Genomic DNA, 14,387 nt, shown 5'->3' with positions numbered 1-14,387 from the left:
AGTAGTTGCAGTACACGGGCTCAGTAGTTGTGGCTTGTGGGCTCTAGAGCTCAGGCTCAGTAGTTGTGGTGTACGGGCTTAGTTGCTCCGTGGCATGTGGGATCTTCCCAGACCAGGGCTCGAAACTGTGTCCCCTGAATTGGCAGGTGGATTCTTAACCACTGTGCCACCAGGGAAGTCCCTGCTAGTAATATTTTATTGACAGTTTTTGCATCTGTATTCATCAGGGTATTGGCCTGTAATTTTCTTTTCTGGTAGTGTCCTTTTTTGGCTTTGGTATCAGGATCATGCTGGCCTCATAAGATGAGTTTGGCCTCTTCAAATTTTTTGGAAGACTTTGAGAAAGATTAGCACAAAATTAACCATTTTAAAGGATACAGTGTACATTTAGGGTACTTGCAGTGTTGTGCAATCATCATCTCTCTCCAGTTCCAAAACATTTTGATTACCCCCAAAGGAGATACTGTACCGATTAAGCAATCACTTCTCATTGCCAGCTCCCCCAGCCCCTGGCAACCACAAACCTACTTTCTGTCTCTATGGATCTGTCTGTTCTGGAACTCTCGTATAAATGTGATCTTTTGTGTCTGGCATTTTTCACTTAGCATAATGTATTCAAGGTTCATCCATGTTGTAGCATGTATCAGTACTTCATTCCTTTTTATGGCTGAATAATATTCCACTGTATGGATATACTGTGTTTTGTGTATCCATTCATCAGTTAATGGGCATTGAGTTGTTTCCATCTTTTGGCTATTGTGAATAGTGCTGCTGTGAACAAGTACTTGTACTTTCTTGAATACCTCTTTTCAAATATTTGGTGTATATACCTAGGACTGGAATTGCTGAGTCATATGGTAATTCCATGTTTAACTTTTTGAGGAACCAAAAAATTGTTTTCCTCAGCAGCTGCTCCATTCTACCCACCAGCAGTATACAGGGGTTCCCGTATCTCCACATCCTCGCCAACATTTGTTATTTTCTTTTTTTTAAAAAAAGTTATAGCCATGGAATCTATAAAAATATAATTTATTAAAAGGTATATCATTTATTTTATTGAGGTATAATTGACATATCATTTTAAGTGTACAATGCATTGATTTGACATTTGTATATAGTGCAAAATGATCACCATAATAAGTCCAGTTAACATCCATCACCATACATAGGTATACAAAATTTCTTTCCTTTTTTTTTGTTTGTTTGTTTTTGTGGTACGCGGGCCTCTCACCATTGTGGCCTCTCCCGTTGCGGAGCACAGGCTCTGGATGCGCAGGCTCAGCGGCCATGGCTCATGGGCCCAGCCGCTCTGCGGCACGTGGGATCTTCCCGGACTGGGGCATGAACCCATGTCCCCTGCATCGGCAGGCGGACTCTCAACCACTGTGCCACCAGGGAATCCCCAAAATTTCTTTTCTTGTGATGAGAACTTTCAAGATCCACTTACCTAGCTACTTGCAAATATACAGTACAGTAGTCTTAACTATAGTCACCATACTATACATTATATCCCCAGGGCTTATTCATTTTATAACTGGAAATTTGTACCTTTTGACTCTCTTTACCAGTTTTGCCCACTCCCTCCCTGAGGTAACCACCAATCTGTTCTCTATATCCATGAGCTCAGTTTTTTTTTTTCATTTGTTATTTGTTGTTTTTTTAGGTCCCACATATAAGTGAGATCATACAGTATTTATCTTTTTCCGTGTGACTTATTTCATTTAGCATAATGCCCTCAAGGTCCATCCACATTGTTGCAAATGGCAAGCTTTCATTCTTTTTTATGGCTGCATAATGTTCTATTATATATATATATATATATATATATATTATACACACACACACACACACACACACACACACAGAGCCAGCACATTTCCTTTATCCATTCACCAATTGATGGACATTTAGGTTGTTTCCATGCCTTGGCTATCGTAAATAATGCTACAGTGAACATAATACGCATCTTTTCCAGTTAGTGTTTTTGTTTTCTTTGGATAAATGCCCAGTAGTGGAATTGCTGGATCATGTGGTAGCTTTATTTTTTATTTTTTATTTTTTTGCGGTACGCGGGCCTCTCACTGTTGTGGCCTCTCCCGTTGTGGAGCACAGGCTCTGGATGCGCAGGCTCAGCGGCCATGGCTCACGGGCCCAGCCGCTCCACGGCATGTGGGATCTTCCCGGACCAGGGCACGAACCCATGTCCCCTGCATCGGCAGGCGGACTCTCAACCACTGCGCCACCAGGGAAGCCCAGTAACTCTATTTTTAGTTGTTTGAGGAACCTCCATACTGTTTGCCATAGTGGCTGCACCAATTAACATTCCCACCAACAATGTACAAGGGTTCTCTTTTCTCCACATCCTCACCAACGCTTATTTCTTGTCTTTTTGACAGCCACTCTAACAGATATGAGGTGTTATCTCATTGTGGTTTTGATTTACATTTCCCTGATGACTAGTGATGTTGAACACCTTTTCATGTACTTGTTAGCCATCTGTGTCTTCTTTGGAAAAATGTCTATTTAGTTTCTCTGCCCATTTTTAAAATCAGATTGTTTGGTTTTTTGCTGTTGCGTTGTATGAGTTCTTTATATATTTTGGGTATTAACCCCTTATCAGATATATGACTTGCAAATATTTTCTCCTATTCAGTAGGTTGCCTTTTCATTTTGTTGATGGTTCCTTTTGCCCTGCAGCAGCTTTTTAGTTTGATGTAATCCTACTTGTTTATTTTTGTTTTTGTTGCCTTTGCTTTTGGTGTTAAATCTAAAAAATCATTGCCTAGACTAATGTCAAGGAGCTTACTGCCTATGTTTTCTTCTAGGAGTATTATGGTTTCAGTTCTTACATTCAGGTCTTTAATCCATTTTGAGTTAATTTTTGTGTATGGTGTATATAGTGGTCTAGTTTCATTCTTTTGATGTGGCTGTCCAGTTTTCCCAGCACCATTTATTGAAGAGATTATCCTTTCCCCATTTTATATTCTTGGCTCCTTTATCATAAATTAATTTCCCCTATATATGTGGGTTTATTTCTGAGCTCTCTATTCTGTTCAATTGATCTATGTGTCTCTTTTTATGCCACTGCCATACTGATTTGAATGCTGTAGCTTTGTAGTATAGTTGAAAATCAGACTGTGATGCCTCCAGCTTTGTTCTTCTTTCTCGACATTGCTTTGGCTCTTCAGGGTCTTTTGTGATTTCACAAAAATTTTAGGATTGTTGTTCTATTTCTACTTTATCTCACCCCAGTTTTTAAAATTTTTTCTGACCTGTGATTTGTTTTTTGTTGGGGGAGGAGAGAATTGGTCAAAAGCAGTGATTTTCAAACTTTTTGATACCAGAACCCCTTTATATCTTTAATAATTATTGAATACCCCTAAAAGGTTTTGTTTGTGTGGGTTATATCTTTGTGGGGTTTATTTATTTAAATATGTATTTATTTAAAAAATTTTTGGCTGTGTTGTGTCTTCGTTGCTGTGCGTGGGCTTTCTCTAGCTGTGGTGAGCAGGGGCTACTCTTCCTTGCGGTGTGTGGGCTTCTCATTGTGGTGGCTTCTCTTTGCTGCAGAACACGGGCTTCAGTAGTTGTGGTGCATGGGCTCAGTGGTTGTGGCTAACGGGCTCTAGAGTGCAGGCTCAGTAGTTGTGGCACACGGGCTTAGTTGCTCCGCGGCATGTGGGATCTTTCCGGTCCAGGGATTGAACCCATGTCCCCTGCGTTGGCAGGCAGATTCTTAACCACTGCGCCACCAGGGAAGCCCCTATACCTTTGGTATTTACTGTATTAGAAGTTACAAACTGAGAAATTATTTAAATATGTATTCGTTCATTGAAACGTAATAAACCCATTACATGTTAACAAAATATTTTCATGAATAATAACTTTTTCCAAATACACACACACACAAAATAGTGGAAAGACTTGCCTAGTTTCTCTTATTGCAAATCTCTTTAAAGCCTGCCATAAGATAAGACTGTTGGATTCTCACATCAGCTCCTATATTCAGTCTATTGCATTATCACATGTGATGCATGCAGCCTTTGGAAAACTCCCCTATACACTTATGAGAGAATGATAATGAAGGAGGCAAATAACGTCTTAGATTTATCCTCAGGGACCTAGGATACCCAAGTTGGAGAGCAATTGGTTTTAAGATTTGTTGTTTCTGGCAAAATTAGGAGTGTTTAGAAACCTTTCAACAATTTCTCATAATACCTAAGGAAGAGGTATGGGTTGTTTATGCACCCAAATACAGAATATCCAAGGAAGTTACTATTTGGGTCAAAGATGAACCTTTTTTTAGAGTCATAGATTAAAGAGAAGTTCTCATTTGCATAATCACTTCATTGATGTTATTCAATACTATACTGAAGCAAAATGAACATCTGTATAAGTAGTACTTTAAGAAAACATTTCTTTTTGCTCCGTTGGTTCATATCCCATCTTGTTCCGTAAAGTACTTGGGGCAACTCTGGAGATAAGTAGTATAATAGAGTTTTGGATATAGGTGGGACAAGGAGAAAAAGGTTAGAAACTAAGATAAAGCCAAGCGTAAAGTTAGCACATAAAATTTATTTCATACACTTTTGTATAGCTTTTAGAAGTGCGAGAAAACTACAGTATTTTCAAATGTTCCAACTTGAAAAAAAGATTCACTAAGGGTTTTTAATTACTTACACCATCCTTAGCAATTGTGAAGTATAGTGTCATTTATGAAAATCTGCTCTTATTCACCTTTCCTAGGAAAATAATCTTATGTAATGCCAGTCTACTTTGCTAGTGATTTCACTTGCTAACAGTTATTCCATCAGCCTTATCAAAGTTTATTAAGCGTTATTCAACTTTATTAATTGTATTTATCAAGGAATTAAGCTATTATTCTGTTTGGTTGAAAATGCTGGAATGGTAACTGCATTTTATAACTTAATGCAACATGAGAGAAAGAGCACAGCACTGCGATCCAGGAGACCAGAGATCTAATTTTGGTTCCGAGACTGGATTCCTACAAGCCTAGGCAGCCACATGCATCTTGCTCATGGGTGGAGAGGAGTGTGGATTGCTGGAAAGTGACTAACAATTTAATTTGGGAGATGGAAGCACTCTATAGAATGTTGAGGTGTTTTTTTGTTTGTTTTTTTATGAAAGGTACTTAACATTCTCACTTCACACTCCTGGAATTACTTCACACTCCAGAATTACTGTACTACTGTACCAGGAATAGTATACCAGGATTACAATTTGTATACCAGGGTTACTCAGGTGCATGTATTTGTCAAAATTATACAGTTAAGATTTGTGCACTAAATGTATGTACATTTTACCTTAAAAAATCTAAAAATAATCATCAGGTGGTTGGGGGTAGAGGTGGAGATAAAACAAGAAAGGCACAATTTTCAAAACTGGGTGATAGGGACCTGAAGTTATTACACTGTTCTTTTCACTTTATGTATATACATTTGAAGCTTTCCATGTCAAAATGTTTGTATTTTTTTTTAAGCAACGTTTTGGTCTACCATATTAGAAGGTCAAAAGCATTTAAAACTGATAAATCAAGAAATAGCAGTGTAAGCATATTATTTAGAAACATGGAAGTAAATAGAAGGGAAAAACAGTTAAAAGGCATCAAAGTCGTTGCCTATGGGGATCAGAGCTGACTGTGGAGAGGCCTGGAGTAGGAAATATCTCTATTTTGTTTTATAAGGCTTTTAGTGTTACTTGATTTTTAAACCTTATGCATGTATTACTTTGATAAAATGATGCAGTCATTCTATGGATTACTGCTTTGCTTTCAAGGAAAATATCCACATGATCATATGTGAATAATTAGGCATAGACCAATGCTTAGAATATAAAAATTCTGTTTATGTATGATAATTCTGGCACTATGCCCAGTTATTTCCATTGCCAAAGTTGGTGATTTACATTTGAATTCCTACTTAAGATGAGTAGGGCTTCAAAGTGTGATTGCATAGTTTGTCCCTGCCCTCCTGCAGTTCGGTCTTTACACAATAGTCAAGAGTGATCATAAATAAACTTATATTACTCTCCTGTTTAAAAGCCACTGACTGCCTTCCCATTGCAGTTAGAATAGAATTCAAACTCTTCATCATGGCCTACAAACAAGGCTATAAATTATATAAATGATGGAACGGTGCCTCATTCTCTTGCCACTGTCCCTCATCAGTGTCAGCCTTGATGGTCTTTTACACACTCATAGCTCTTTCCAGGCCTTTGTACTTGCCATTCCTGAGATTGGCTGCTTCCGGATTTCATTCAGGATTTAATTCCTGAAAAAGGCCTTCCCTGACCATCTAGCTGGAGTAGCTCTTCCACGCCTTCTCCATCTAGAGCAGTGGTGCCAAGTGTGGTCCTCAGACCAGAAGCATGAGCATCACGTGGGAGCGTTTTGTTTTGTTTGGAAATGCAGTCCTCTACCCCACCACAGACCAGCTGCAGTAAAATCTGCATTTTAACAAAACTCCAAGGTGATTGCATGCAGTTTAAAATTTTCAAAAGCTCTGATCTAGAATAACCCACCTTCTCAACTTTCCTGTGTATCTGTTAATAGTGCATCCATTTCTGAAGATAAGTTAGTTATTTACTTGTCTATTACTTTTCCCTAAATGGAATATGAGCCCCACAAGGGCACTACTTTGACTTGTTCACTCAGGACAAGTCAGCACCTGACCCACTGTCTGCACTTGGAACACACTCAATGAGTATTTGATGTGTAAAAGAATATACAAATATGATCGAGATTATTTTGTGTTCCTTGACGCATATAATTGTATAATAACAATCTTCATGGTTCTCACTTGCTTGTAAAATTGGGTTTATCTCCCAACAACATCATTATGAAGAGATTTCACTCTCTTTCTTAGACACTAAAGTCGTGTGACTAGTAAGGAATCACTTATTTATCCTTATTTTCAGGTAGTTTGTCTTCAGAACCCAAGTTTAGATTTTATTGAGTAATTTGCTACAGACTGAAAACATTTTCTTTTTGGTATTTAAAAAAGCACTTTCATTCAGAGTTAAAGTTATTATCAAAGATTTTTATCCAAAGTAAATGTTAGTTTGATATTTGTATCAAATTTTATTAAATCAGAATTTAATTTTTAATAAGAAAATAAGATTCTGAAAATGTAAAGTCAAATGCAACATTTTCAGTTAAACTGCAAATAAAAACTGATGGGGCAAATAATGTATCAACTTTTTACTCTTGAGATAAGATTCTAGGAAAGACTTTAGTGTCTGATATTCTATCGTACATTTAAAGGTATGTTCCCAGGATATGTTTCCTCATGCATGTCCCGGTCAGGAAGCAACATTATGGTCTATGTACTTTGACTGAAGAAATAGGAGAGCTTACATTAGTGACTTTTAACTGGTGGTGATTTTGCCCCCAGGGGACATTTGGCAATGGCTGACGACATTTTGGGAGGCACAGCTGGCAGGGGGTGGAGGCTACAGTACTGCTGAACATCTTGTAACGCACTGAATAGCCCCCCACCACAAAGAAGCATTTAGCCCAGCATGTCAGTGGTGCTGCTGCTAAGAGACCCTGGCTTAAATAGAAAGAGCCCTTCCTCTGCAAATACTAATGCTGTCAGGAAAAGAGACTATATAGAAACGGGCAATTTAGAGATTCAGATGGGTATGTGGGCATGATATGCTCAGATAATTCTATATTTTTTAAAATAGGAAAACTCAAGTATAGGGTTACTGGTTTTCTTTATTTTACAGATGGGGTCGAGGATTTGGTCTTTTGGGTTCCATTTTTGGAAAGGATGGTGTATTAAACCAGCCAAACAGTGTCTTTGGACTTATATTTTATATACTACAGTTATTACTTGGTAAGTATTTTACAGCAATACAAAAATAAGTTTGTTATATTTCATTTAGTACTTTGTGTCTTTGCCCTGATGTGTGTCTTTATATTAAATAAAAGCATATGTTAGTGATAGAGCCACTGGTTTGTAACACATTTTGGTGTTGTGAAAACTTGGTTCACTAAGATTTTGATGAAGCTCATGCTGAACTTGGTATTTGTTGGTGTTTAATCAGGGATAGCAGCATCCCATGAAGCCTAGAAAAACAGGTCCCATTCAGGGAAATTATTACTCCAAACAGTTTGCCCTGGAAACCTTTTCCCTTATTATTTTGTATACTCTGTAGCTATTTTAAAATATTATGCATTGAGAAAACATTAATGGTATATCATATTCAGTCATAATTCCATTACCTTTACATAGCCACTATTGCCACTGTAGTCTACTTTTTTCATTTAATTTTATGTGAACTCTCTTATATTGTCTATCCTCTTAAGTGTTTTATCATCGTGAACATCAAGGCTTCAGATTTTTTAATATCCTAAATAACACTGCACTGATCAACTTTGTTTAAAGTCCCCTTCTCATACCCCCTTCCCTCTTTGAATTATTTCTGCAAAATAAATATCTAACTGTAGGATGAATGAATCAACAAACAAAGAATTTTTTTGGTATGGATTTTAATAGGTATAACCAAACTGCTTTTCCCTCAGTTGTCAGGTTTCCTCAAAGCTTCATCTACCCTCATTTTTAAAAGTTTTTTCTGTAAAATTTCTAATTCAGTAGTTACATATTAGTAGCCATTATCTTAATTTTACTGTACTTTAATTTACTTTTATTGCCAATTTAGTTATTGGAATCCTGATAATAGTACACTTCATATTTGTTACAGACATTTTACCCATTCTTTATCCTTTTTAATGTTAGTTTCATGAGCTTTGATTGTACAAAAGTTTTCATACTTTTAGAGTTAAATCTATCCTTTTTTGTCCTTGCATTTCAATTGTTAATATTTTATCCTGTTATCTGCCAGGTCTTCTGTCTAGCTGCAGTAGATTTATTACAAGGCAAATTGTGTATCAATTTTTCTCAATACTCCTGTCATGTTTGCCCAATTCCATATCTGTATATCCTGCAGAAATATGAAAATTCGCACAAGAATATTCACAGCAGTACAGTTTAAAATAGCAAAAAATTGGAAGTAGCTTAGCAAAACATAATGGTTGAATAAATTAGGTTACAAGCATACTAGAAAATACTATGTAGCCATTGAAGGGAAAAGTAGGTGTGCAAACCCTGGAAGATATAGACATAGTTTAGTAAAAAAAGCAAATTGTGGTATAATAGATGTAGGATAAATGTATGTTTATATATATGCATGTAAATGCACAGAAAATGGTGTGGTGGTTGGGGGCCGGGGTTGAGACTTTCATTTTTTATTCCATTTAATTGTTTTGTTTGAATTTCTGAAGAATATCAAGTATAAGCCCATATTAAAATAACCTAAGAAAAGCTTTGACTATGTTAATTCTTGGAGATAGGGGTTGAACAAATTTCTGTTTACAATATTTAATTTGTTAATTTCATTATATACACATTTTAAATCATGTGTATCATATGCATCTTTATAAATTTATTTTAAAATTTATTTTTATTTATTTATTTTTGGCTGCGTTGGGCCTTCATTGCTGTGCGCGGGCTTTCTCTAGTTGTGGCGAGCGGGGGCCACTTTTCGTTGCGGTGCGTAGACTTCTCATTGTGGTGGCTTCTTTTGTTGGGGAGCACGGGCTCTAGGCATGCGGGCTTCAGTAGTTGTGGCTTGTGGGCTCTAGAGCGCAGGCTCAGTAGTTGTGGCGCACAGGCTTAGTTGCTCCGCGGCATGTGGGATCTTCCCGGACCAGGGCTCTAACCTGTGTCCCCTGCAGTGGCAGGTGGATTCTTAACCACTGTGCCACCAGGGAAGTCCCCATATGTATCTTTTCTATTCACATTTTATGCATTCACATGCATTTTTAGTGTCAGTGTCTTTACCACTGTGGCACATTTGAACTCCTCAAACATAGTTTTCCAGAGCACATCATCTTCACTTCCTTCTAAGTTGTTCAAGATACAGCCCTTTTTGGTTTTGTTTTGTTTTTTGTTTTCGGCTGCGCCTCTCGACTTGCAGGATCTTAGTTCCCTGACCAGGGATCAAACCCAGGTCACCGCAGTGAAAGCGCCGAGTCCTAACCACTGGACCGCCAGGGAATTCCCATCCTATCAGCTCTTTTCATCTGCACAACAGTCTTCAGAGGCAGTCATGATTATCATCACAGTTTTACAGTTAAGGAAAAGAGTTGCAGAGAGAGAGTAAATAACTCGCCCATATCATTTTGAAATTAACTTTCTTAGATAAAATTAAGGTGACAGCACTATTTTTTTTTTTTTTTTTCAGTTTTTGGCCATACGACACGGCATGTGGGACCTTAGTTAGTTCCCCAACCGGCGGTTGAACCCGCACCCCCTGCAGTGGAAGTGCGGAGTCTTAACCACTGGACCGCCAGGGAAGTCCCTGACAGCATTAATTTCTGAGGTTTTAAATGTTAGCATAGATGAGGTCAGCAAACTATGTTTTTTAGTAAAGGGCCAGATAGGAAATAATTTAGGCTTTTCTGACTGTTGCAACTGCTCAACTCTGCCACTCTAGTGCAGAAGCAGCCATGGACATTACATACATGAATAAGTGTGGCTGGGTTACGATAAATCTTTATTTACAAAAGCAGGTGGCATAAGTAATGCAACAGCATCTTAGTCTTAAAGATCCTTGTTAAAGCATCATATTCTCTAGTACTGACTGGTGTTGGGGCAAGTCGGCCCCCATGGCCAAGCTGCAACTTCTCATTCTACTTGCAGCGGGGATTTCAGCTTCTTAATTAACCTCTTCAAACCACTACCACCTATTCTTATTTTTTCCTGTTTCTGTGATCCTTATCCATTACTTGCTGGGTAGGAGGGTATAGGTAGTTTAATATGCTCTGCTGTCTCCTCTGTCCTTGAAAATAAATGCGCATGTTCTCAATACTGTTGGCTACAGGAAATTACAAAACAATACATGTGAAGATGTCAGATAGCATCAAGAATTCAGGCAAGCCTTTGTCTTGAGAACCAAGCTTAGCACACATAACTGCCTTTTTTCTTGATCTGGTTTGACCCACATGTGGCCAACTGGCCAAATGCGGTTTCCGTTATACCCCAGGGTGAGCCCTTTCTGAAATGTTTATCTTTTTTTTTTTTCTTCAGCAGCATGTTGGTGTAATCATCTCTCATTATGTTTTTTGGGGTTTTTTTGTCTAAACATGGGAAAGCAAATTTTACTTTCCACAGGTGGGGATTCTACCTATAGCGAAAAGGCCAGGGAAGGGTCTCATCAAATGTGTCCTGCTTGGATGAGAAGGTTGGGGTCCTCATGTTATTTTATTCATTAGAGGAGGTAAGGCTGTCAGTTTTACAAATCTGCTCATTGCATAATGTGATTGAGAGACTGCATATTTTCTTTGTGTGCCTTAACTGAGGCTGGTTTATGAAATAAGTTAATATTTCATCTAGAATATTGACAAGTCAAAAATATTGCAGCTATAAAACTGGTATCCTATGTGCAGAGTCAACCTGCATAATCTTAACAAAATAGACCTGTAGTTTTTGTCCTCCAATTTCAGAATGTTTTGTTGTAAGATCAGTATTTCAACACTGCAGCAAATCACAAAATGTTACCTTTTAACTCAGAAACTCTCTCTCCAGTGTCAAGGTCTGATTGAGCCAAGTGTCTCTTTCTCTTGCAGGCCTGACAGCAAGTGCAGTTGCAGCTTTAATCCTCATGACATCCTCCATCATGTCTGTAGTGGGGTCTTTGTACCTGGCCTACATCCTGTACTTTGTGCTGAAGGAGTTTTGCATAATCTGCGTCATCACATACGTGCTGAACTTCATTCTTCTTATCATCAACTACAAACGACTAGTTTACTTGAATGAGGCCTGGAAACGGCAACTGCAGCCCAAGCAGGACTAACCACCTGACGAACTCTTAACTGACAGTCTGAAGTCCCTTTTTCCATTAAGTTTATTTTGCAGCAGTTTGGTTGTTGTTTTTTTTTTTTTTTTTTAATTCTTCACAACAGACACTTTCCCTAAGAATCTTAAACTGATTTTTTAAAATCCTGTAAATTAGAAGGAGCTCTAGCTATTTTCTGTGTCAATCTTCATTTTAAATATGGATACAAAAAAAAAAAAAAAAGAGGATACGCCGAGCCAATCAAAGACAAGCTTTAACTTTACTTTGGAGATGTTTCTGAAATAATAAATATAGCCCTAGCCTCCTTCCCTCAATTGTAAAGTGAGCAACCATTGCTAGTAATTCTCTAATGTGTATAAATTATATTTCAGCTATAACAAATGTGACCATGACATGAAAATATTTTAGAATAGATACTGTATTAAATATTGCCATGTTTACAATATGTAATGTTTTTAGCTGATGGATTTAAACATGTAGATTCAACTAGAATCCATTCATGTGATATTTGTAAATAAAGGTAGAAATATTGGATCCATCCCTGCAGAACTTACTGTACAGTTTAGTTGAAGTGTAGCAATGAAGAAATGTCAGCTCAACGTTGACTGAAGAAATAGTGAAAATAGTAAGTCCATACAGAGCATCTTGTGAAAAGCACTGAGAGCTGTGGGTCTAGCACTGACAGCAAAAATAATAGGGTGATTGGTTCCCTTTCATCTCCTTCCTCTGAAAGGAGGAAACTAAATTTGGACATTCAAGTCAAGCTTGTACCTAGTCATAAAACTGGATCAATTATAACCTTACAGAATGAGTCATGTGACCAGACTTTCAAAGTCCAAGGCCTTCAGGATACTAAAGATGGGAAAATGGGTAGATTTCTTTGGAGAAAAGCTGGAAATATTAATATGGCATTTTTAGGTAAAATCTCTTACAACAGTTGAATTTTCATGCAGATAATTTTCCTTAACATTGGTGCCAGTCAACCAAACAGTATTGACTTTGAAATCATCAGTATAAGCGCAGTCGCTCCAGAGTAGGATTGCTCTTGAGTAGCTCTGTAGTGTTTTCCCTGTTTCTTTCTACACTAATTAACCAGATGTCTAGTTTAATTTTTTAGAGTCAGATACTGGATTTGTAAACTTTAGGGCTGACATGCTGCTCAGTTTGCTTAACTGGGAGAGGAGTACTAAAGGTAGAAATATCTCAAGGTGAAATACAGTACTCTTTCTAATAACTACCCAAATGCAGAGTTTTTGAAAGTGATCTGAATAAACCCAAATGAAATAGTGACAGTATGTTTCTATGGTTAACATCTTATATCAGATTGTTAAAAGTGCCTTCTGTCTTAAATCTCAAACCAAATATTTTGTGTGTTGAACTTGGGCAGAAGTGTCCTTCCTTCCTTTCTTAGCATGAAGTAGAAAACTTGCATTCTATAGAAAGGTTCTGTATGATCATTTTATTCCTTAGATTGAGAAGTAGTAGTCATGTTTTTGCTTCTAATTCCATTCATCATTATGTTAAAAAGAGACCGGTAACTTTTGAGTGCTTTATTTGCCTTCTTTTGAAGGGAGGGGACAGGCTCTGCTCTGTAAACTGTAATGTGCAGAGTCAGCAACTGTTCAGCAGTTTCCAACTAACTGTCATAATTGATGCAATGTATTCTTCTGGCCCAAGGCAGGTATAAAATCTGAGTTGTAATGTACTTTCAACCAGTTTAAACCAGTTTTGTAAAAGATAGCTTAATTCAGATTTCATCAAGGCTTATGTTCTCCCAAGAATGTGAATATTTCAATGCCTGTTTTATCTATGTATTGTTCTTGTTTCTATAGTTAAAGAACTCTAGAAAGCATTGATTAGATGTCTGATATTTATGGAGAAACAAGTGCTAATGCTGGAAAACCGTGCAACGAGGTCGTCTTATAGCAGTGCTTCCCGTCTACCCAGCAGTTTACTGCTTCTCTTTTCTCCGCTAGAGTGGAACTGGCTTCACGGTGAAGACTTCGTGGTATATTTAACTCTGGTCGTGCTAAACAAGTTCCTCGTGTCCCAATTTAAAATTGTTTTTCACCATATTTTGTATCAATCAGCAGGATAGAGTTAAAGCTTGTCTTGATGTTGCGTTCTTGTGAACATCTTCAACTCTTACATGAGAGAACGTCAGTGTTCAGCCAGACTCTTCAAGTTTTTCTTTTGCTTTTCTAAGCCTTGGGGAAACCACTGTTTCAGTTGTAGAAAAATTGTTGCCACATTCCTATGACCCCAGAATTAATATCCTTCTTTTCACTGGGTGATGACCATGTGCTGCCTGAAATACCAGCGTGGTGACGCCTGTATTGCTGTAAGCAAAGGACCCGCCCCCGTCCCCCCTCCCCCATGCGTGTGATTTGGTATTTTTGCCCGGGAAGAATTTAGGTTTCCCTCTACATCCTCAATTACACCCCAGAAGAGGGGGAAAACCCCATGTTATAAAATCCGAGGGCTGGGCTTCCCTGGTGGCGCAG

The 14,387-nt window shown here is 37.9% G+C and overlaps 2 protein-coding genes across 3 annotated transcripts in view; one reads left to right on the top strand and one right to left on the bottom strand.

The window, feature by feature from the left end:
- The window catches only part of VKORC1L1 (vitamin K epoxide reductase complex subunit 1 like 1), a 57,617-nt gene extending 44,444 nt beyond the window's left edge, over positions 1–13,173 (top strand). The window contains exons 2-3 of one of the 2 annotated variants that reach the window (XM_081256131.1): positions 7,750–7,859; positions 11,654–13,173. In XM_081256131.1, the coding sequence (XP_081112257.1) occupies positions 7,750–7,859; positions 11,654–11,880 (337 nt within the window). In that variant the 3' untranslated portion in view covers positions 11,881–13,173. The remainder of the gene's footprint in view (positions 1–7,749; positions 7,860–11,653) is intronic. The other variant, XM_081256132.1, reaches the window with a different exon arrangement.
- SEPTIN14 (septin 14) overlaps positions 1–14,387 on the bottom strand; it is a gene marked incomplete at both ends in the record, with an annotated part of 563,121 nt that overhangs the window by 321,258 nt on the left and 227,476 nt on the right. The window lies entirely within an intron of this gene.

Source organism: Mesoplodon bidens (genome assembly GCF_964165515.1).
Source record: "Mesoplodon bidens genome assembly, chromosome: 15".
NCBI classification, from domain to species: domain Eukaryota; kingdom Metazoa; phylum Chordata; class Mammalia; order Artiodactyla; family Ziphiidae; genus Mesoplodon; species Mesoplodon bidens.
The sequence above is the reverse complement of the archived record's forward strand: the minus strand, read 5'-3'. Positions and strand labels throughout refer to the sequence as shown.